At 39.5% G+C, this 24,989-nt stretch overlaps 2 protein-coding genes and 1 long non-coding RNA gene across 9 annotated transcripts in view; 1 reads left to right on the top strand and 2 right to left on the bottom strand.

Annotated features, from left to right (window-relative positions):
• Positions 1-6,412, bottom strand: part of BZW2 (basic leucine zipper and W2 domains 2) — a 57,698-nt gene extending 51,286 nt beyond the window's left edge. For 3 of the 6 annotated variants that reach the window (XR_014067832.1, XM_081537655.1, XM_081537653.1), the window contains exon 1: positions 6,273-6,412. The gene's annotated coding sequence lies outside the window, so the exon portion shown is untranslated. The remainder of the gene's footprint in view (positions 1-6,272) is intronic. The other 3 variants (XR_014067831.1, XM_081537654.1, XM_081537656.1) reach the window with 2 other exon arrangements.
• A 155-nt stretch (positions 6,413-6,567) lies between these two features.
• LOC145524777 (uncharacterized) overlaps positions 6,568-24,989 on the bottom strand; it is a 36,968-nt gene continuing 18,546 nt past the window's right edge. Inside the window, exon 3 of the long non-coding RNA XR_014067834.1 lies at positions 6,568-8,126. This is a non-coding gene — a long non-coding RNA (uncharacterized LOC145524777). The remainder of the gene's footprint in view (positions 8,127-24,989) is intronic.
• Positions 6,786-24,989, top strand: part of ANKMY2 (ankyrin repeat and MYND domain containing 2) — a 41,641-nt gene continuing 23,437 nt past the window's right edge. Inside the window, exons 1-4 of one of the 2 annotated variants that reach the window (XM_081537651.1) lie at positions 6,786-7,057; positions 15,483-15,547; positions 20,678-20,816; positions 23,724-23,822. In XM_081537651.1, the coding sequence (XP_081393777.1) occupies positions 6,991-7,057; positions 15,483-15,547; positions 20,678-20,816; positions 23,724-23,822 (370 nt within the window). In that variant the 5' untranslated portion in view covers positions 6,786-6,990. Of the gene's footprint in view, positions 7,058-12,836; positions 12,937-15,482; positions 15,548-20,677; positions 20,817-23,723; positions 23,823-24,989 lie in introns of those variants that run through there. The other variant, XM_081537652.1, reaches the window with a different exon arrangement.

Raw genomic sequence — 24,989 nt, 5'->3', positions numbered from 1 at the left:
ACATGTGATTGTACTGCTCAGGTTAGGCATTGGAGAAGGCTGTTTGAAGGAGGAGCTGAGAAGGATTTGAGTAAAATGTGATGCAGAAATGGGTGGAGGAGGGCATTGTGGGAGCAGGAAACCTGTGGGTGGAGAAGGGAGTGACCACATTGTTCAAATTAAAGTTGAAAGACTGGAAGGAGCCAGACAGCCACTGGAACAGGCAAAGGGCTCTAGTCCTTATTGTTTCAGAGACTGGCAGGTCTCGGAGAGGACAGTGGAAGCCTCTTGAGGACAAAGATTACATCTATCATTTGGGATTTGCTGAAAACAACAGATACACATCAAGATCTTTCTTATTAATACATATATATACATATATATATAAAATATTAATCCTGAGATAGTTATTAGAATTATATCTTTTATGAAAGTCTCTCTTGAAAAACAAATCTCTTCCAAAACGTATGAAGAAGGGCTTATGTGAATACTAATTTCTATACAATTTTACTTTAAAATTATTTCTTACCTAGGCCTACAGCTATGTTATTCATCTACTTCTCAACTGTAAAAACAGGTAGAATTGGCCCTAAAAATATCAATTACTTTTTATATAACACTTTATAGTTCACAGGGCATCCTCAAGAATCCTCAAAGTCACCATGTAAGTCTGGTTACCATCCCTGTTTTATATATGAAGAAAGTGAAAGCAAGTGAGATTGCCTTGGAAAAGCCACCTCATCACAGAGCCTTGGCTTTGCCACTCTAATTCTCAGGGCTATGGCTGTTCTTGGCCGTCTCCCAGGGCTCATCCATAATCATTTCCCACCAGGTCAGAAGAGGCTACTTAATGGGACTGCTATACTCCACAATCAACAGACCAGGAAGAGATTTTACTGAGGCTGATGAATGTAGTTTTAAGGGCTGCTTTGTCTGCTGCGTTGCTCTAAAAACCCAGCAAAAGACAATCAAATAACAAGACATAAAAACACCGATTTTCTACCTTAAATGTATTTATTGGGAAGGCGAATACTACCTTTCCCTTCTGATGCAGAAATAGCTTTCTATTTTTAATTATTGGAATTGCTTTACTATACTCAGAGATAAAGAGGCACCAGCCTAGAGTTTTAAATTCCACAGTGACCTAGCTAATATAAATACATATGAGTTGAAGTTGGAAGCACACGAGTGTGTGCTTCAACATTACCTGGCAATGAGACTGGATAGGCTGCATTGTCTTAGATACTGTGAAGGCTTGGCTTAATATACTTTAAAAACCCTTCCAAAAAAAAAAATCTGGAAGATTATAAATGATACCAAAATATTTCATGTTGGCCTCTGGAAATATTAACATTTCATAAGTCCAAAACATCACAAAAGAAATGGAAACATCAAGACACACAAGTTATAAAGTTTTAAGAATTCAGAAAGCAGGTGTCAAAATGAGCATTTAGTTAAGCAAACCCTGAGGAAGGACGTAGCAGGCATATCTGAGTGTGGTCCTCATTCTCCTACATTGAGATATTTGTTCTAACTACACTGATACTACTCACAACATTACCAAAGCACTCCTTTGGAAATGTCTTCTGACGTGGTTTATGAAACGGAAAAGAAAATCGGTCTCTCCACTTCATTCATATCTTGATTTTCTCAGTTAAACTAAATATATTTGCACCCCTTGTTCAGACTTGTCTGCAAATTACTCTGTCAGAGTTCAAAAAAGATGAAGATCAACTGACAGCAGGATATTCATAAGCCTGTGACACAGCACTGAGATATGCCACCTACCCCTTCTTCATTTGGGGGAGAAGTTAAAATGTGACATGAACAGTTTATGGAAATGCATTGTTCACAAGACAATCTTTTGCAGATTTAGGTGTAACTGTTTTAACATTAAATGGATAACTGCATAAGCTAAACTCCAAGGACAGAGAAGGAACATTTATACCCATATTCTTTTTTTTTTAAACTGAAACAATTTCTTAAGAGGCTGTAATATTTCCAAACCTTCCTTTTTATTTATTTTTTTAAATTTATTTGGCTGCACAGGATTTTAGTTGCTACACACAGGATGTCTTAATTGTGGCATGTGGGTTGTAGTGTCCCGACCAGGGATTAAACCTGGGTCCCCTGCATTGGGAGCACAAGAGTCTTAACCACTGGACCACCAGGGAAGTCCCAAACCTTCCTTTTTAAAACTTCATTACAGAAGAATCTCAAACATATCAAAAGCAGAGAGAAGTCAATGTACTCATTGTCCACTCTCAACTGTTAACACCATGGTGAGTTTTGTCTCATTAATATTCTTATTCAGTCCCTGCCCCTCACTGTCACAAAATTAGATTAAAGCCAGTGTTAGATATCCTATCATTCCTGCCTTAAATAATTCAGTACACATGTCTAAAAGACAAGGGATATTTTAAAATATAACCATAATATTAGTTTCAGACCTAAAGGAAAATGAAATTCCTTAATATCATCAAATACCCAACTCAGTCAAGAAGTGTACCTAAGACAAGAAAGTCAAATGTCAGTGAAAATATTACCCCCAAAGTTACAACACTCAAAAATGAGCTATTCCCCTGCAATAAAAAACAAACAGCATTCTCTTAAAGCACAGAGTTGGAAATCAAGGGTTTCAAAGAGAATCCAGGAATGGTTTGCAAAATTTGTAACACGCACATATGAACAATTTTTTTCTTCTTGGTTGACAGCATTCATCAGAATGTCAAGCAGCTTGAGACTGAAAACACTTAAAGACCTTCTGCGCTTGGTTACGACTGTGTGTGCTTAGTGCCACATCACCTCACATTGCCAGGAAGGATTAGTCAAGTAGGGAAATAAATCTACCTGAAATAACTTAGAGATCAAGCTGAATTCAACTCAGTATGTACTGAGCACACACTAGGTGCAAGATACTGGGTCACAGTCTTGAGAAGCAAAGGTAAACTAATCCTAGTTAATTTATAGTATAGAAGGAGAACGGATCAAATAGATTAACAAACACTGAACTAGAAAGCTATGAAAAAGGTGCTGGCTTTAGGTTATTTTCATGGAGCTCCAGATGAAGACGCAAAGATGTTGATTTAGGGGTGCGGGGAGGGATCAGGGCTCATAAGGAGATAGGAGAAAATTAAGAGGATGTCAGCAATTATACCAGCAACTCATGAGGAAAGACTGTCCTAATCGCCCTTGCTGATGGACAGGAATAAACATGTTTACTAGGGCCTGTATTCCCCTCCTGGATAGGGTAGAAGAAAAGTTTCTTGAAAGCTGACACTTGATCAGATCTGAGAAGGAGAGAAACACTCAGTAAAGAGGAAAGGGAGGTCATTCCAAGAAGAGAGAAAAGCAGGAACAAAGGGGTGGAGGTTACTGGCATGTTAGGGAATCAGCAGTGAGGTGACCTTAGAGCAGAGTATGTGGGAAGGGCTGGCTGACTGGAAATGCTGGCTGGGACCAGAAGTCAGAGCCTCCCAGACCAGACTTGGGGCTCTATTCTGCAGCTGGTGGAGAGGAACTGGAAGTAGGAGACCTCCAGCCCAGACCAGAGCCTCTTCTCTGCGGCTAGCAGGGAGCCACCGACAGGTTTTTAAGTGAATCAGTTCTGTCTTTACAAAGTATGTCTCATCCTTCAGTAGATGATGGGTGCTCACTGTTTATTGGTGGTGGTGCCTTGAATGAGCCAGACGGGAAGCAAGCTACTTAGGAATCCATTGCAGTCGGCTGCAAGAGGTCCAGGGTATTAGGAGTAGTAGGCAAAGGGCTGACAGGGACACATAAAAGCATTTCAGACATTTCAGAAATCATTTTTTTTCAAAGAAGAGGAAAGAAATCAAAGCATCATATAAATTTCATTACACAGTATGCAACAGTGTGTTAGCACACTTTTCATTTGTTTAAAAAAAGTGGAAATACACCTGCAAGTTATAAACATAAAAAATTTCTCAGTAAAGATATGAGAAAAATAGACACCATGGGTTGTAGGACATAGAGAAAAACTGGGAAGAGGTCGGAGAGTTTTTTGTACCTTTGTCACATTGAACCACATGAACGTGTTACCTATTAGCTAAAGAATATAAACTTTCTCCCTTATTTCCAGCCACGTAGATAGAGAATAACGAAAAGAGAAAAGGTTTTGGAGACAGATCTAGGTTCCAGTTTGGGCTGTGATACTTCCTAACTGTAGGGCTGTAGGCAAATTAACTTATTTTTGTTTCTGTCCTCTTATTTCAGAAACAGGGGTAATATTGGCTAATTTCTGGGTCATTACAACAATGATTAAACTAATCCTATACAAAGCTTCTGGTGGACTATCTGGTGCTGACTAAGTACCCAGTAAGCAGTAGCTATTTTATTACCAACAAAACTTCTTTGATGTGAACACATTCTTCATACAAAAAAAGTTCCTTAAACAAGTCTAAGGTATGCTCATTAGCGATCCTATTCCTACATTAAAAATTATTAACACTGTACAAAACAATGAATGTAACCCATATGATAAACACTACCCATTACATTATCTAGAAATTTAAAATTAACATGTTATTTACACGCATTTCAAGGCAGATGTTAGCTGCTTTATTTCTAGCTGCCTAAATTTACTAAATGAATGTAGTCACAGAGGACTAAATACCAACAAGGCACCAGGAAAATAGATAATAAGTTGCTATCCTTCAGAAACTGACAACCTCAATGAGACAAACAGGTGTGACCTTCAAGTAACCATGGCCCCAATTTGGCAGAAGAGATGGAAATTCTGGCAATGAAGCACCCAATTCTGTAACATCCCTTATAGGATGTTAAGTCACATGGTAAGGGAAGGTTACTCTGTAAGCATTTTCTTAGGTTTGTGGGTTGCTCCTTCATGAGACTGTGTTTTCAATCAGCTGTAACTGTGGCAATAGCAGCATTCTAAGTGTTACAAAAGATGGGTCACTCAAAAGCCTTACTACTTGTTTGAACAGTCACATCATTATTAAAGCATCCCTGAACAAAAGTTTCTTTGTTGCACATTGAGTTGAATAATTTCAGACCATTTTCATGTGAGATGTTCTGGCTCAGCTTTGCCCCAGCCTGCAGAGATGAAGCCTTTGACAAGAAAACATCTGGGATTCAGGGGGGAAAATTTTTTTTTTGTTAAAGGCAGGAAATAAGGGTGAACATCTTCCAGAATTTCAGAAGTGTTAGTGAATGCTTCCAAGAAATGAAGGTGTAAAGCCAGAGGAAAATACATTTCACTTCGTATATGGCACAAGAGGGGAGGAAAGAGTGGTGGGGAGGGATGCTTAACAAAAAAAATCTACATAATCTTTCAAATATTTCTCTTGGAAGCAGAAGGGTCTTGGGAGAAACATTAATACTAGACTGTAGAGAAACAGTAAACAACACTGATTTCTAAAGAAGCTTTCACCGATGCTGTAAATATGTTATGGATAAGCACCCGGGAGGAACGACTCACTTCATATTAGCAAGCAAGTCTTGTGGCTGAGCCACAGGAGGGTGCACACTTGTATTTATCCCCTAGCTTCCCATAGTGAAAGCTTGAGGTTACATATTTACAGTTGAATGAAGGTTGGATTAAGAGGCTAATCTAATGCTATATATAGACAGCAACACCAATTTAATCTCCGCCCCTTCCCCCTCCCCTCCTTATTTCCATAAATCTCAAGATCTGAGTTACAAAGAGATTGGGAACTCTAGCAGAGGGAAGAGGCCCTTCCTCCCCCCTCCCCCTTGACTGTCTCTCTTAAATCAAGTATTAGTGCACGTGTAAATTGCTTCCAAACACCCTTTACAGGCACACAAGGCGATCAGATCCGGTTTTCTTCTACAGCTTCCACAGAGGCCGAAGGAGATGACAAGTGGGGGCGAGGGGTAGGTTGCCAGAAGAGACTTATTCTCACATGCTTTCACCTCGCTTGTAATGGGGAGCTCTCCTTTCCTCCCTACCCGTAGTTCAGAGCCTCAACCTTGGCTTCCCCCGGAGTTGCATCTGGCGGTGCCACGCACGAGACGCTGTGCACCCGCCACTTCCCACCGCGTGGCCGGCCCCTGCCCGCTCTTGGTTTCTCGGGGCGGCCAAACGTGGTGCGTGATGGGTCTTTACTCTGGGGCACCGATACGCTGTCTAAACGATGGTAATAGGGTGGAGGGGAGGCTTCCCCACCGAGAGGCAGGAAGCCGCCAGAGCAGGCACATGCTTCCTCCCGGCCAGCTTCGGCCGGAGGGGAAGCTCCCGGTCGGGCTTTGGCTCCGGTGGTCTAAGGCTTCCCGGCTCTCCCCTGCCCTACCTGGTTTGCTTCTCACCTGTCCGAGGAGGTAGCGGCGACGCGCGAGGCTGGGGGCTGCGGCGATCCCGGCAGCAGCGGTGGCAGAAGCAGCAGTGCTGGTGGCAGACAATGGAGGAGTGAAGGACAGACACATTGACATCGACACACGGAGCTCGGCGCAGCCCCGCCTCCCACGCCGCCCCGCCTCCTAGCCCGCCCCCGGCTCGGGCCGCTCCACTTCCAGAGAAATAAAGGGGGGTGTATAGCGAGAACCAGGGAGATGCACGCCCCAAGAAGAAATTTTCGAACACAGAAGTTCCAGATAGAGAATTTAATTATTTTGTTTCCCTAAATATCTTAACCGGAAAGAGTAGCTTGGGGGAAACGTGTAAGAAGCATTTAATTACCCCCTAGTGATTTTCTCCATTTGGTTTTTCCTCCCCAGGCTCTTCCAATGGGACAGTCTCGCTGCTGCCTCCTGCAGCTCCTCCTCCCTGCCGGGCCAATGAGGCGCGGGGGGCGGGGACTACCGCTGGGCCTGCGGAGATCGCCCGCCCGGCTCGCCCGAGCTCGCCCGCTGCTCGCCAGCGCCTGGAAGGAAGAGAGAATTCGAATGCTTCCACAGTTGGCTACTTAGTCGCAAGTTGCCTAACATTGAGGCTGGCTTTCCTAATACAGACACACCGTTTCTTCTTAGTACTCCCGAAGACACAGAATAGCCGTCAAGCTGGCGGAAGCAATGGTTCACATAAAGAAAGGCGAGCTGACCCAGGAGGAAAAGGAGCTGCTGGAAGTCATCGGAAAAGGTGTGGGTGCTGGGCTGCGACGGGGGCTCTGCCAGCCTGGCCGGGGAGGGGAGAGAGGGGCGTGGCGGAGCCCAGGCGGCGCCCCCGGCCCGGCTGACCCCGGGTTGCGGTTTTACGAGGTTGACACCCTACCACCGGGAAACAGCGCTCCTCCCTCTGGTCTAGGACGGGTTGCGGGGGCGGAGAGGTGGAGAGGGAGAAACGCAGCTGGGACGAGAGAGGAGGATGCAGACATTCGTCCTCTGAATCAGCTTTTAGAAGGCGGCTCCTTTCCGGGCTCCACATCGGATGATAAAGAGCCACCCGGGGGTGGGGCCTCAGAATGTGCATTCTTCAAAACTCCTCAGGTGAACTGACCACAGTCCGCCTGGGCGATAGCGGCCGGAAAGTTTCAGGCTCTTAGACCGGTGTCTACAGGGCCATTTCGACTTCCGGAGGCCGAATGGTCTGGATCCCTTGGCTGTCTCCGCCCCCTTTTGGGGGTGGAGAGAGCTCCTAAGGAGCAGGGTTCTTTATAAGGGCACAAAACGACATCTGTAACTTGCTGCATTGAGGCTTCCGCCTGCAAGGCCTCCCTGGCATCCTTCCAGAAGCCCCGACCGCCGCAGAAACTCGCGCGAAAGCGAAGGGGTTGAGGAGGCGTCCACACCGCTTGGCGCGCTTGGCAGGGCTGCGATCTTGTAGTCGCGCTCTGCGCACATTCTCTTCCATTCTCCCAACGCGAGTCCCACTTCCACCGCTCCCGGTGCTAGGGAGGGAAACGCAGGCCCCGGGGACGAGCCAGAAGCCACGTGTCCCCTCAGTCCTCCAGCGGATAGCCCAGAAGAGTTCCCTGCTAAGTCCCGTTACCTGGCAGGTGACACCAGCATGAATAAGTGGCTTCTGCACTGTCCCCACGAGGGGATGGGGTTGCGTGGGAACGGCGGGCGTTGTTCACGTGGCTGCCTTAAACTCAAGAATGAGCTGAGCTTGCCCTCGATCGGGATCGGCAGAGAGGCTGGTCATAATAACATAAAAAGCTTCCCAATTTCCAGTCTTTCTTTCTAAGTAACATGGCTCAGATCTGGACCTAGAGAGAGAGAGGAAGGCAAACTTTATACTGACACGGAAAGGCTACTCGGAAAAGGGAGAAAAATCGGATTGGAACTCAACAGGTGCTGATGACCCGAGCTCACCCGATGTGACCTCAACAATTTTAAGTCAGTCACAGCTGTATGTTTGTCATGATAAGGGTTCTTTGCCCAGAATTTGTGGGACTTGGAGTTAGTGCAGTGTGTTTTTTCGGCATGGTTGTCGCTGACCTATTTGGCATGCAGTCTTTCTGTTCTGCCTGTCTCTGGTTAATTTCTCCGTGCCTTTGGTGGCTCTGGGATTCGGCTCACCAACCATGTGAGTCTCAGCTCTGTGCCAGGTACAGTGCTGGGCAAAAAAGGAGACAAAGGATCAACTTACAATCCACCAGGGATGCAAATGCTGTTTTTAAGCAGTCCAGGGCTATCACCTTCTCTCAAAAGTGTAAACAAGAGAGCAGTTTTGTAAAGTAGGTCTCTGAAAGGCATAGATGCGTGGGTGTGTGTGTGTGTGTTGGAGGGAGGGCAGGGAAGAGGAAAGCTTGGATCAATTATTGGGTGTCCACTAGTTTTTATTTGTAAAAATTAAATGAAACAATTGATGTGAATTTAGCCTGGTTAACACTGTGACTTTTTTTTTTTTTTTACTGGGGTCACATTGTTCAACAAATTACATAGACCCTCTTTCAGCTATTTTTTTGGTGCAAGCTAATGAGAAACAAAGTGAGATGGACTTAGTATGTGATACATTCTTGTCAAGTGAAGATCGGTGGGACATCACCATACTCTTAAAAAAGAGTAATGAGAAAACTGTAGCCAATGGGTGTGGCATAATTCTTAGCACTTTACATGTATCCGTGCATTTAATCTTCATAAGCTAGGAATACAGACTTCTCTGTAGCTCAAACGGTAAAGAATCTGCCTGCAATGCAGGAAACCAGGGTTTGATCCCTGGATTGGGAAGTTTCTTTGGAGAAGGGGATGGCAATCAACTCCAGTATTCTTGCCTGGAAAATTACATGGACAGAGAAGCCTGGCAGGCTACAGTCTGTGGAGTCACAAAGAGTTGGACACGACTGAGCAACTAACACACACACATAACCCTGCACAACATTTTAAATGAGTTAGTATGTATAAACTAAGATACTGTGCTGGCTATGATTATGGTAAATATGGCAGTCTCTATTTGATAGATAACAAACCAAGCAATTGAAAAGTTAAAATAGCTTGCCCAATGTAACACAGGTAATAAGTGGCAGAGCAGAGATACCATCTGGCCCACAGTTGTAGAAACATGCTGGACTTGAAAACAAACTAAACAAAAAATGAAAAAATGAAATCAGCACCATAGCAGTCCATACCATATCTTACTCACTTTGAAAGGTAATTGCATTAAAATATTATCATCTGTCAAATTAAATTAATTTTAATTGTAAGTGATTTTGTAGTTTTGTGTGCAAGTAGCTCAGTGGTGAAGCATCTGCCTGGCAAGCAGAAGACAGTGGGTTTAATACCTGGGTTGGGAGGATCACCTGGAGAAGGAAGAAGCAACCCACTCCAGTATTCTTGCCTGGGAAATCCCATGGACTGAGGAGCCTGGAGGGCTACAGTCCATGGGGTCCCAAAGAGTTGGACATGACTTAGCAACTAAACAACAATTGGTAAAATAATTGTTGGCTTATAGCCAAACAAAGGTCATAAACAGAGTTTATATTTGTACTCATAAGAAGCATTTTTTTTTCAGAAGTGAGTAGAGTACTGATATTTTTCCCCCTTTTGGTACATTTCTCGACTTTGAGGAGCACTGGATTAGTCAGTACTAGTCTGTGAAATTAATAATAAATTTCTAGCCAAGTGTAACCTGTCACCTTGGCCAGTCTGAAATAAGCTCAGCAAAGTTTTGAATGTCTCCATCCTGCTAATCACTGCCCTCCAAAAGTTAAGCAGATTGTAAGGGGGACTTAGAGCCCAGAGAATACCACATATGGCACTGGACACTTTAAGAACAATTTCTTCTTTTGAGTGAATTCATATGCTAGCTACTCTACAGGTTGTTTATTGGAATGCCAAGAAGAAGTTCCAGATGAAACTGAGAAGCTGTTTCTCACATATCCATTTAAATCATAGTCACTGACAGCATCCATTTCACAACATTTCAGAAGAGAAATGAAATCACTGAAGCACAGTTAAGTGGCTTATATTACTTGTAGATTGAGCCATTCTTCCAAGTTCTGATATCTTTTTCACTAAACACTGAGGAAGCACTGTTTCAAAATAAATGAAACCTCCTTTAAAAATATAAACCAGAAGGTCTTTCATTACTTATCTTGTTTAGTACTTGAAATCCCTGGAGTCAGTGTTGCTGATTTCACAAGAAAGTAATGTACTTTCTTTTCTTTTTCTCTTTTTCCATTATTTGTGTTAAAGAAGCTATGAAACAGGCTTGAACAATAAGGTTTATTCTCCCGGTCTTATTGGAGTATAATTTAAGTATGATAAATGATGCATATTTAAAATGCACATTTTTTAAAAGTCAGTTTTGACATAAGTATACATTCACGAAACCTTCACTGCAATCCACACAATGACCAGTTGCGTTACCCCAGAAGATTCTGCATACCTTTTGTAATCTGCCACTCCCTCCAACCCTGTCTCTAGGCAACCACAGATAGGTTTCTGTCACTATTGGTTAGATTTATTCTAGAATTTTATAAAAGTGGAATTATAAAATAAGTACAGTAACTATTCCCTCTTTTTTTGGCATGACTTCTTTCACTCAGCATCATGATTTTGAGGTTCATCTGTACTATACCAACAGTTTGTTTTTTATTTCTTCTTTTATTCCCCGTGTATAGATGTATCATTTTGTGTTTATCTGGTCACACTTAGGAACATTTCAGTTGTTTCCAATTTGGGACTGTTGAAAGATCCTGCTCTAAGGTCCTGTGGAATTAATACGGTTATTTCTAGTGCCTCTGGTATATAGAAAGATTCAGTTCAGTTCAGTCGCTCAGTTGTGTCTGACTCTTTGCGACCCCATGGACTGCAGCATGCCAGGCTTCCCTGTCCATCACCAACTCCCACAGCTTGCTCAAATTCATGTCCATTGTGTTGGTGATGCCATCCAGCCATCTCATCCTCTGTTGTCCCCTTCTCCTCCTGCCTTCAAACTTTCCCAGCATCAGGGTCCTTTCCAGTGAGTCAATTCTTCGCATCAGGTGGCCAAAGTATTGGAGTTTCAGCTTCAGCATCCTCCTTCCAGTGAATATTCAGGACTGATTTCCTTTATAATGGACTGGTTTGATTTCCTTGCGGTCCAAGGGACTCTCAGGAGTCTTCTCCAACACCACAGTTCAAAAGCATCAATTTTTTGGCGCTCAGCTTTCTTTATACTCCAGCTCTCACATCCATACATGACTACTGGAAAAACCATAGCTTTGACTAGATGGACCTTTGTTGACAAAGTAATGTCTCTGCTTTTTAATATGCTGTGTAGGTTGGTCAGCGCTTTTCTTCTAAGGAGCAAAAATCTTTTAATTTCATGGCTGCAGTTACCATCTGCAGTGATTTTGGAGCCCCCCAAAATAAAGTCTGTCACTGTTTCCATTGTTTCCCCATCTATTTGCCATGAAGTGATGCGACCAAATGCCACAATCTTAGTTTTCTGAATGTTGAGTTTTAAGTCAACTTTTTCACTCTCCTCTTTCACTTTCATCAAGAGGCTCTTTTATTTCTTCTTCACTTTCTGCTATAAGGGTGATGGCATCTGCGTACCTGAGTTTATTGATATTTCTCCCGGCAGTCTTGATTCCAGCTTGTGCTTCATCCAGCCCAGCATTTCACCTGATGTACTCTGCATATAAGTTAAATAAGCAGGGTGACAATATTCAGCCTTGACGTACTCCTTTCCCAATTTTGAACCAGTCTGTTCCATGTCCAGTTCTATGTGTTGCCTTTTGATCTGTATACATATTTCTCGGGAGACAGGTGAGGTAGTCTAGTATTCCCATCTCTTTAAGAATTTTCCATGGTTTGTTGTGATCTACACAGCAGTCAAAGGCTTTGATGTAATCAATAAAGCAGAAGTAGATGTTTTTCTGGAACTCTCTTGCTTTTTCGACGATCCAATGAATGTTGGCAATTTGAAAAAGATTCAGGTCTCCTAATAATCAATTATAGCATATGACTGGGCAGGTTTTGTGACTTCTGTGGGCTTCATTGTATTCATTTACAAAACAGTTCTTTTAGATACTATTTTTTTAATGCAGTGATTCATAATCCTAACTTAAAGACATTTGGTTACAAAGTCTAAAAATAGATATGAGTAGGAGAATTTAGAAACTTTACACTTAAACAGATTGAGTATTTCAAAATGCATGCTGTAATTAAAAGTCTATTTAAAAATACACTTATAACTATGTATCTATGATTAAATCTGTATCCATATATTATTTTTAAATCCAGACACTTTATTTTATACATGATTTTACTTACACATAAATGTTATAGGAACTAACAAGCCAAATAGTTTTTTTAAATACTTAACTTTGATATAGATTTCTCACAAAAAGACATTCCTTTTGGGAAGTGAAGTGAAAGTCCCTCAGTTATGTCTGACTCTTCCAGGCCAGAATACTTGAGTGGGTAGCCTTTCTCTTCTCCAGGGGATCTTCCCAACCCAGGGATCTAACCCAGGTCTCCCACATTGCAGGTGGATTCTTGACCAGCTGAGCCACCAGGGAAGCCTGAAACTCACACATATCCTGATCTCATGACCGTCTGATGGATTGCTGGAAACAGAAATGTCATGTTTGTTTCTCCCTTTTTGTTTGTTTTGGCTACTTCTTGTCCTCAGTGAGACCAGTAGTCCCAAACTAGAAATTCAGAGTGTCACAATAAATTTTATTATGCTGCTCTAAATACAAATAACAGGAGCATCTAGTGTGCGCTGAAGTTGTACTCTCTGTCCTACACCAAGACAAGTCCTTAGTCCTGAGAGCCATATGGGATGGATGTTATTATTTCTGCTTCACCAATGGGAACACTGAGGGTTTTATAGGACTTGCTCATTTTTATAGTGATGCTAAAAGGTCTGTGGTGTGGTGTAAGAAAGGGCAGTAACAGTGAGAATATCACACTTACCATCATCTCTTTTCTGCTAAAATGCTGGTCCATCCAGATAAGTTATCAATCCCACCCTAATGGAGCAGGTTAGGTTGTGTTTTCTTCTCTGGAGTAGTTTGGAGAAAGTCTCACAAGGGAACCAGATCATTAAATATTATTTTCATCATTATAGGTCTGTTCATTTTTGTCTCCAGTGAAATGTCTCATTTCCTGTCCCCCTTTTAGTAGCACATTTCTTCGTCTTAAGAGTTTGTTAACTGAGATTTAACACATTTCTTTCCCAAGGAAAGCAATTAATCTTTTAAGCTTAATTGCAAAATATTGTTTGAGAGTCTCCTATATGCACAGTGAGGAATAGCAAAAAATAAATAAATAAATAAAAATCCTTCTGCGTTAACCATGCATTTCCCGTTTCCACGCTGTTGTAAACTTGTACAGTTTCCTACTAATGTCATTAAATTAGGAACACCAAATTAGAAATTATCAGAAGTTTCTCTACTTGGGGGTATTGTGCTCATCTGTTTTCCAAAATCTGTTTTCATTCTCTGGATTCCCAAACTGTTTTAGAAAAATTTTCTAACCGTGGTCCCTGCATTTCAAAAGACTAACTGGTATTCCATGGCATGTGAGTGAATGCCTCATCTTTTTTTTTTTATTTAATTGCCCTGTGGCTGGACAGATTTAACATGTATTGTTAGCCCTCGGGCTCAACTTTAAAGAATTATCGGCCTGTTCCCTAACATGAGCCAAGTGTTTATGATTGTAATTCCCATCCTCCCCCTACCATATAGCAGGCTTTGAAAGCATGATCACAGTCCTTATAGTATTCTCCCTTTACTGCATAAACATCTCTTGGCTGGATGAAAAGTAACTTAAGTTATTCCTCAGTGGATAATGAGGTTCAACTGAAGCATCTTCCTCAAGTGAAATTGGGATGCTGGAGTTTGTTCTAATTCCTTCCCAAAGATGTTTGAGTCTCTGGTAAGAAACCATGGGTATAGGTAAGCTTCTGTACAGAACCTGCTTGCATGATTGAAGGCTTTCCCCTCTCCCTCTGTAGCTGTAGCCATTCAGCCAGTAATACCAGCTGCCCCTCAGATGGACTGCAGGATCAGGCAAATGAACTATTGATAGAATAGCTGTCATAGTCCAGGGCCTTGTAGATCACTCACTTGGCATTTCCCCCGCCGAGCTGTTGCAGTATCAGTCTAGGAGACGTTTCTGTGTCTCCCCTCTGTTGGTGAGGAGCACTCATATTATGTGCTTAAGAAGCAGATCAAGTAGAAAGAAGCAGGCTAAACTCGATTCTGCTTTCCACCTTTAACTCTGGAAGAACTGCAGAGTTTAGCATATTCTTGAACTATAATTCTAAATTTAAAAAGAAGAAATAATTCCTCGTTGAGAATGCTTCAGTTCTTCTATGTCCTTTCAGAGGAGAGGCTTAGCTCATCCTTTCTCCCTGAGAACGTGCAATTTCATTATCCTGTTCCCCTTCACACAAGAAATTTTTTGGCAGAACATGTGGTTGGCTTCCACTAATGATGATAACAGCAACATTTTCTCCTGAGACTACTTGCTTCCGTCAGTATGTCTTATAGACGGCCGGAAAACCTGACAGTTGTGGCCCAATTACAGCTTATTTACAAATTTACAGAAACTGACCTTTAGTTTTATATCAGATGACTTTCAGTTTGAGAGTCTGAATCCTAGCCGTAACGGCACTTTTATATAGTACTAGGCTTTAAAGATAACGTTTACCTCAGCATTTCCAAACCAAGAATTCTATTACAAGCATGCCATCAATTCATAGGGCCTAGTGGTGACAAGGTATATAAATACTGACTGTGTTTTGAACCCCAGTTATTACATTGACTGCAGTTTAAGCTTTAGATGGTGGGTTGGATTAGATGCCCTTTAAGATTTGTTTCTGTATTAAAAGTCTTATGCCTTGTGGTTTTTGTATTACTGCCAAAAGGAAAATGCGGCCAATTTAATATACTCTGAGGCCAGTGGAAGTAAAAGCAAGATGGAGCTATTTTAGTTTCTATGAGTCTGTTCTTGGGAATAATTACTTTGTGGAAGAAATACTATGTGATTGATATTTTATTTCTTAACAACCTAACCTGACTCATCTTAGTTTCACAGATAGTCCTTTAAAGTTTGTTTCCTTGGTGTTAGATTCTTTTCTAAAGATAAATAAACTTTGCATTTTCTTTCTTTCTTTTTTTAAGGTACTGTCCAAGAAGCTGGAACATTGTTAGCCAGCAAGAATGTTCGTGTCAACTGCTTGGATGAGGTAAAATTTAAAATGTTTAATAAGATGTTTTACTTCCTATGAGAATAGATAATGTATAAAATCTAATAGTAAGAGTTGTTTTCTAGCATTTGTCCTCAAGTTATATTAAGCTCTAAAGCAAATATCAGCAAGACAGGTTGCAAAAGACAAATAGCATGTAAAAAATGTTTAATTTTACTGGTAGTCAAATAAGTGACAATTGAGCAAATACTATATCATTTCTTATGAAGTATGGGAAACACTGGACTTATATATGCTAATGGATTAGGTGTAAATTGGCATCACATTCTGGAAAAAATTTTTAGAATATTTCTCATTTTTAAACATGCAAACCTTCAATCCAGCAATTCTCCTTCTAGGGAAGGTTAACTGAACCTAAACTCTACTTTATAGAACAGTTGTTATCCAAAATAACTTTCTGAGATGATGGTAATTTCTCTTCCAAGCTGTCTGGAATGGCAGCCATTAGCCGTGTGTGGCTAGTAGCTACACTATTACTCAGGACAGTTCTAGTACTATAGACAGTTAACTGAATTTCTGTTTCTCATGCAGGAAAGGAAGTGTTTTCTTAACCCTTTACCCACACATGGATAGAAAAATTAAAATCAGACAAAATAAAACTAAAGCAAAAAACAAAAAACAAGATGAAGACTCTTTGCTGTAGATCATTAATAATCCTCCAAGAACATGACAGCATTAAGCCTTCACTAATAAGCCTATAAGCTTTGAGGTTCATCATGAAAAAGATGGAAATCACAGGAGAAATTTGTAAGACCACAAAAGCATCTTCCAGTTAAGTAGAAGTATTCAAGGGTTGGAAAATTGGATAACCTAACAGTCTCTGCACTGTGTATAAGACAAAAATAGTACATCTCCATTTTACATGGAACACTGATAAAAATTTGCCTGTGAATGATACTAATTTGTACAGAAAAATTTTAGCTAATTTTGAACAAGGTCACCAAATGTAATATAACACTGAAAATAAAAATTTGATCCAAATAATAAAACATATAACCTGAATGCTTGTTAAAATTCTGAGTAATTCTTGGCTAAAGAAAGAAATAGAAGTAGAAATTACCTACTGTTTACAGCTGAAAGCACAATATTTATCAAAAGCTACGGTTGATCAAAAACTGGTGTCATGTGGCCAAAATCATATTCAGAGGAAATTTTGTAGCATTGATTATTGTACTTTAAATCTTTGTGGTGTTCTGAGCTTTCAACTCATGAAATTAGATGAAAAATAGTATACTCAGAAAATACAGGAAATGAATTAAGAAAAATAAAATAGAAATAAAAAATTTAAAAAGTCATTAAACACAAGCAACAAAAGAAAAAATAAAAATGAAAACCTTTGTATTTCAAACCACACCATCCAAAAAAGTAAAAAGAAAACCCACAGAATGGATTTATAGATCCTATCTAGTAAGGGATTTGTAACTGAAATGTGTTAAGAACCCCTACAACTCAATAATAAAAATTACAAATCACCCTATTTAAAAATGGGCAAAGGATCTGAATAGACATTGCTCCAAAGAAAACATACAAATGGCCAATATGCACATGAAAAAAGGCTCAAAATTAGCTGTCAGGGGAATGCAAATCAAAACCACAGTGAGAGGCTACTTTATACCCACTAGGATGGTGAAAATAGATAACAAATATTGGTGAGGATGTGGAGAAACTAGAACCCTCATGCTTTGCTGGTAGGAATGTAAAATGGTGCAGCTGCTCTTTAAAATGGGTTGACAGTTCCTCAAATGATTAAACATAAGAGTTACCATATGACACAGCAATCCTGTGTATATAACTAAGAAAAATAAAATATATGGCAATACAAAAATTTTGAACATAAATGTTTATAGCAGCATTATTCGTAACAGCCAAAGTGCCAAAGGTGGAAACAGTTCAAAACGTCCATCAACTGATAAGTGGATAAACACAGTATAGTGTATCTATGCAATGGGCTATTACTCAGTTACAAAAAGGAAAGACATCTTGGTGCATGCTACAACATGGTGAATGTCAGGTAAAATTCTGCCAAGTAAAAGAACCCAATCAAACAAGACTGAATGTTATATGATTCCATTTATAGGAGAATTCAGAAATGAGCAAGTCCAGGATACAGAAAGCAGATTTGTGGTTGACTAGGGCTGGGTGATAGCATTGGGTGGGGGCCAATTGGAAAGACTGCCAATGGGCATGGTATTTCTTTTGGGTATGACAAAAGCGTTCCAAAATTGATTGTGGTGGTAGTTGTACAACTCTGAAAATACTAAAAATTGTTTAACTGTAATATTAAATGGGTAAATTATATCACAATGAAACTGTTAACAAAGAAAAAATAAAACAAAGTTATCAATTTAAGACCCCCCCACCCCCCCAAAAATAGACAATTTGGAAAGTAGAAGCAAGAAAATTTTATGTATAAACACCAAGGAAGTAAGTGAGAGCATAATTGCAGTGAGAAAAAAAAAATTGTCATAACTTTTTTGTTTAAGCTAATTCATTTGAAAACCTATATGAAAGTAGTAATTTTGTAGAAACATTAAAATGAACATATTCATCTCATATAGAAGTATAAAAATGGAAAATAAAAGATTTGTGTAAATGTATTTAACTGCTAACTATCTTTTAAAGCTACAGACCTAAGTAAGTTTTACAAAATATTCAAGGACCATTTAATTCTCATTTTACACAGATTGTACCATTAATTCGTAAAAATGAATGCCCAACTCATTTGATAAAATAATCCTAATGCTGATGCCAAAATAGGAAGAAGCCCAAGCAAACTGTGGGCTCAATGCACTGTGTAAGTAAGGATTCAGAAACACTAAATAAAATACTAGCAACTTTATACAGTGGTGTATCAAAAGAATAATAAGACTTAACAAAGTAAGGTTTCTCCAAGAATGACAGGATGATTCAGTTTAGAAAATCTTATGTAAATCACTATTTTACAAAGTAAAAAGAGAAATATTAGATCATCTCAATAGATTTTATAATGCATTTGATAAAATTTAGCTAATGAGGGTAAAAACTCTAACAGATTAAGATAAAATGGCTCTTCTGTAGTTTGATAAAAGAATAAGTTTCTAGAAACCCTCCACAAGCACCAGCATCCTTTTAATGTTTAAAAACATTAGACACACTCCTGTACTATACTATCCTATATATGTTCAAACCTGGAGAAGGAAATGGCAGCCCGCTCCAGTATTGTCTGGAGAATTCCATGGACAGAAGAGCCTGGTGGGCTACCGTCCATGGGGGTCACAAAGAGTGACTAACACACACTGGGAGCACTAGGATCAAGACAAAGAGGTCCTGGACATTCTATGAGTGAGCTGCACACAGATTTGGCCTCCTAGGTATTCCTTGAACACAGAACACCAAAGAGTTTTACTCGTGCAGTCTCTTTACTAGAGCATTCTTCTCTGTTTAGTTGTTGAGTTGTGTCTGGCTCTTTACAACCCCATGGACTGTAGTGCACCAGGCTCCTCTGTCCATGGGATTTCCCAGCAAGAATACTGGAGTGTGTTGCCATTTCCTTCTCCAGGGGATCTTCCTGACCCAGGGATCAAACCTGCATCTCCTGCTCTGGCAGGAGGATTCTTTACACTGAACCACAGGGGGAGCCCATTCTTCTTCTGGTTATTCAATATTTACATCCTTCCTCCAGGGCTTTGTTCAAAATGCCACCACGTCCGAGGGATATTCTTTGACTATCCTTTTAAAAATAATAACCTCCTCTAACCTCCCATTCCCTCTACCGCTTATGCAATGTTGTCTCCCTATAGCACTTATTATCACCATTTGCCTTGTCACCCCTACTAAAATTTAAGTGCCCAGGACTTAGACTTCAGGGGCATGGGCTTTGTTCATTGCTGCCCACAGTACATAGGTTTGTCTGACATGTCTTAGGCACTCGGTAAGTATTTGCTGAATGAATGCTTTTTTTTTAAATGATAATAGAATTACAACAGTAGACTAATATTGATGAATTCTTTAAGAGTTATGAGAGAGAAACTTTAATTATTTTTAATGTCATCATATCTAAAGTTTTTAAAACTACTCCTTTATCATTTTCCCATTACTACTGTCAAGAAACTTTGACTACTCCTACTAAGTTGCCTCTTGTACAATCTCCCAATAATTCTCACGTCAACATACCTCTGATAATATTGAGGACTATGTTCATAAGAATAGTCTAGAATCATTAAAAACAATTCAAATTATGTTAGTATTCTAAAATTTGCCAAAAATGAGATTATATGTTTTAGAGAGGTTTCACTCAAAACTGAAATTCCAGCACTCAGAGAGTCTCTCCTGGGTTCTGAGAAAATTTACTTATAGGAAACAGCTCATTTATTTATCCACCAAATGGTTTTAGATACTTAACATATAAGGTTGGATGTTTATTGGATATGGACAAAATATGTGGAGACTAAACAGTGTAACCTGGGGTAAATACTACTGATCATTTCTCCATATTCATATAATCATATATTTGACAAAATCATATTTATGATTAAAATATAAATGTGATTTTGAGGATCATTGTTTTAAAAATGAGGGCACTCTAATATACATTTCCTGCATCTTGTTTTTCTCACTGGCAGTAGTAATTCATGATAATTTCTTCAATTCAGTAGATACAGATAAATTCAATCAGTATATAAAGTATTCCATGCTATGGATATACCATATTCAACCTTCCCCTTGATAAGCATTCTATTTATTTTAAGGTTTTTCCTTTTTTCTTTTCTTCTGTAGTGCATTTGTATCTGCTTGCTCCATTTGTTTCTCCAAGAGCTACTTGTAGGAGAGATGAGAGCTCTGATAAATTTAGTTTCAGTCTTGCCCTGGCCATTTTATTAGTTAAGTGAGGTTGAGCAATTCTTCTCTGAATCTGTTTGCTAATCGGTAGAAAAGCTGAGGTAATGAAACTATCTTTTTTCCTCAGCAGTTTATAGAAGATCCAAGTGGGAAATGAGTATAAAAATGTAGATTATAAAGATGATTTTATTAATTCATTTTATTTTGTGTTCTAACTTAGTTGCATAAATTGTTCATAGGCGGGGAAAGGTAAATAAGTAAAATTAATATTTTTTTCCCTTTCTGTTAAAGAATGGAATGACTCCTCTAATGCATGCTGCATATAAAGGAAAACTTGATATGTGCAAATTACTTTTACGACATGGAGCTGATGTAAATTGTCATCAACATGAACATGGATACACAGCCCTAATGTTTGCTGCACTTTCTGGTGAAGTTTTAGCATTTACTCTAATACATTAATAATAGTCACCTATACAAATTTGTTATACTTATATTTTTTAATTAAGTGGGTTTTTGTTGTAGTAATTTTAAGATCATGTCTTATGGAAAAACATGATGGGACTTGGTTTTGAAAAGGTACTATGTATGAAATATGTTATATAGTTAATTTGGTGATGGTTCTTTAGTTATTTAAATCACCTGATTCTTTCTGTTGATGGTATGCTTTGTTTAGAGTCATGAAGCTTGATCTGTTATTCTTACAAGTTAGTTCGTTTGATGTTCTATAGTTTTATATTTTGGAGTAATACTGAAGCTTCTTTGTTGTTCTCTTGACAAAATAGTTGCTATGATAGAGCAATTTGCATCACTGACATTTCTATATGAAGTAGGATGATCTGTGTAGAAACTTACTGTGATTCATGTTACTTATAATTTGTTGAATGAAGACAATTTGGGAAGTATCTAAAATTAAGTGAAATTATCTGTACTTGTTACAGTTTTTAAGAAAATATATAATATAATATTATCATGCTTTGAAAGCAGTAATCTGTAGTTTTTTAATCCTGAAGCTGGAAGGCATTTCTAAGCATAACATAAAATATAGGCTTCAAAAAGGGCAACAGTGCCTAATTTGATTACATAAAATCTTAATATTTCCATATATAGAAAATACCATACATAGAGTTAAAATATAAATTAAAAAATTTGGAAAATAGTTATTACATGTCTTAAAGGGTGTTCAGTTCATTTCAGTTCAGTCACTCAGTTGTGTCTGACTCTTTGTGACCCCGTGGACTGCAGCATGCCAGGCTTCCCTGTCCATCACCAACTGCCGGAGCTTACTCAAACTCATGTCCATTGAGTCAGTGATGCCATCCAATGATCTCATCCTCTGTCGTCCCCTTCTCCTCCTGCCTTCAGTCTTTCCCAGCATCAGGGTCTTTTCAAATGAGTCAGTTCTTCAAATCAGGTGGCCAAAATATTGGAGTTTCAGCTTCAGCATCAGTCCTTCCAATGAATATTCAGGACTGATTTCCTTTAGGATGGACTGGTTGAATCTCCTTGCTGTCCAAGGGACTCTCAAGAGTCTTCTCCAACCCCACAGTTCAAAAGCATCAATTCTTCGGCGCTCAGCTTTCTTTATAGTCCAACTCTCACATCCATACATGACTACTGGAAAAAACCATAGCTTTGACTAGACAGACCTTTGTTGGCAAAGTAACGTCTCTGCTTTTTAATATGCTGTGTAGGTTGGTTATAGCTTTTCTTCCAAGGAGAAAGCATCTTTTAATTTCATGGCTGCAGTTACCATCTGCAGTGATTTTGGAGCCCAAAAAATTAAGTCTCTCACTGTTTCTGTTGTTTCCCCATCTATTTCCCATGAACTGAGGACCAGATGCCATGATCTTAGTTTTCTGAATGTTGTGTTTTAGGTCAACTTTTTCACTCTCCTCTTTCACTTTCATCAAGAAGCTCTTTAGTTCTTCTTCACTTTCTGCCCTAAGGGTGGTGTCATCTGCATATCTGAGGTTATTGATATTTCTCCCAGCAATCTTGATTCCAGCTCTTGCTTCATCCAGCCCAGCATTTCTCATGATGTACTCTGCATATAAATTAAATAAGCAGGCTGACAATATTCAGCCTTGATGTACTCCTTTCCCAATTTGGAACCAGTCTGTAGTTCTATGTCCAGTTCTAACTGTTGATTCTTGACCTGCGTACAGATTTCTCATGAGGCAGGTCATGTGGTCTGGCTTTTCCATCTGTTTAAGAATTTTCCACAGTTTGTTGTGATCCGCACAGTCAAAGGCTTTGGCATAGTGAATAAAGCAGAAGTAGATGTTTTTCTGGTATTCTCTTGCTTTTTCGATGATCCAGCAGATGTTGGCAATTTGATCTCTGGTTCCTCTGCCTTTTCTAAATCCAGCTTGAACATCTCAAAGGGTGATATCATTATATATGTAGGGTTCTTATAAATCAATTGGAAAACAACAAATACTACAGAAGACAATTAGACAGAAAATTGAACAGGAACAAAAGAAATACAACTGACTAAAAAACTCAAAACCGCTATCACAAACAATCAGAGAACTTCAGATTGGGACAACATATGATAGTTTTTCACTTACAGTATTGGCAGAGATTAAGGAGGAGTGATGAAGCCCAGCAGTGGCGTGGGAACTTTTGTGCACTGTTTTGGGGAGTGCACATGAGCCTAACCTTGCTGGGAGGCTGCCTGGTAAAATGCGTTTAAAATATACATAACCTTTGATCCTACAATGTTTTCCAGGAACTGTTCCTAAGGAAATCATAATTCATACTTGCAAAAGGAATGGAAAATGCTATTCACTGAGTATAATTTATAATAGCAAATGATCTGTAATGATTCTTATAGTCAAAGAATGCAAATAAAACAACTGTGAATGTTTAGACAGGACAAAGCGTAGAAAGATAGGTCCTCAACCGTCAGCAGTTATCTCAGGACCTCTAGGAGTAAGGGAGGGGATGAGTTAGTAGATATTAGTGAGGACTTTGATTCATTTTCTTTTTTCTGTCTTTGTTTTTTTTTGTTTTGTTTTGTTTTTACTTTATACTAAGCAAGGGAAAACATACTTTGTCTTGTTTTTTAAAAAAAGTGATATTCAATTATGTGCCATTTTTGTACTACACTTCATGTTTTCTATTCTTTTCTAGAAAATAAGGTTGATTTCTCTGTGGGTTCTGTCACATTTTACTTTTTACTGTATTTATGATATACGTTTTGGGAAAAATGAAAATATCCACCAGATAGAAACCTGAAGCTAAGTGGGAAAAAAAGAGTATGGATTATTTAAAAGGCAGTATTTGAATTGGGCATTGCTTCTTTTTAACGAATGTTTCTTTTTAACTCTAGGTAATAAAGACATCACGTGGGTAATGCTGGAAGCTGGTGCTGAAACAGATGTTGTCAACTCTGTAGGAAGAACAGCAGCTCAGATGGCAGCCTTTGTGGGTGAGTTTTTAGGGCAGTTTTACATTAGGTTATACCCCAAATTTCCCCCATGGAAAAAATGCCACTTTGCTTCTCAGAGTGTAAATACTGTCGTGTTTCCTTTTTAAAAAGCAAACGTTTACAGTTTTGTCTAACTTAATGAAACACCTAATGACATTTTGGAGAACATGAACAAGCTATTTCCAATTTCCACTCTGAGATAGAGAGTGTGGTGAGGCCTTTTCTGTTGCAGTCAAATGTTTGAATGAGAATAGTTTACTTCTCTGGTTCAGTTCAGTCATTCAGTCATGTCCGATTCTTTGTGACCCCATTAACCGCAGCACGCCAGGCCTCCCTGTCCATCACCAACTCCCTGAGTCCACCCAAACCCATGTCCATTGAGTCGGTGATTCCATCCAATGATCTCATCCTCTGTTGTCCCTTTCTCCTCCTGCCCTCAATCTTTCCCAGCATCAGGGTCTTTTCAAATGAGTCAGCTCTTCGCATGAGGTGGCCAAAATATTGGAGTTTCAGCTTCAGCATCAGTCCTACAATGAATATTCAGGACTGATTTCCTTTAGGATGGACTGGTTGGATCTCCTTGGAGTCCAAGGGACTCTCAAGAGTCTTCTCCAACACCACAGTTCAAAAGCATCAATTCTTCGGCGCTCAGCTTTCTTTATAGTCCAGCTCTCACATCCATACATGACTCCTGGAAAAACCATAGCCTTGACTAGACAGACCTTTGTTGACAAAGTAATGTCTCTGCTTTTTAATATGCTTTCTAGGTTGGTCATAACTTTCCTTCCAAGGAGTAAGCGTCTTTTAATTTCATGGCTGCACTCACCATCTGCAGTGATTTTGGAGCCCCCAAAAATAAAGTCAGCCACTGTTTCCACTGTTTCCCCATCTATTTGCTATGAAGTGATGGGACCGGATGCCATGATCTTAGTTTTCTGAATGTTGAGCTTTAAGCCAACTTTTTCACTCTCCTCTTTCACTCTCATCAAGAGGCTCTTTAGTTCTTCACTTTCTCCATAAGGGTTAGTAGTTAAACCTAATATTTAAGAACAAGAACTGTGGAGACAACAATCCTGGGTTGACATTCTGTTTGTACCACCTAATGGGAAGTTACTTAATGATTCTGATCTTCAGTATAATGGTTACATGATTATTAAAAGGACTAAA

The sequence above is a fragment of the Giraffa tippelskirchi genome, chromosome 10 (assembly GCF_054371585.1).
Source record: "Giraffa tippelskirchi isolate mGirTip1 chromosome 10, T2T-mGirTip1v1.2.pri, whole genome shotgun sequence".
Taxonomy (NCBI): Eukaryota; Metazoa; Chordata; class Mammalia; order Artiodactyla; family Giraffidae; genus Giraffa; species Giraffa tippelskirchi.
The sequence above is the reverse complement of the archived record's forward strand: the minus strand, read 5'-3'. Positions and strand labels throughout refer to the sequence as shown.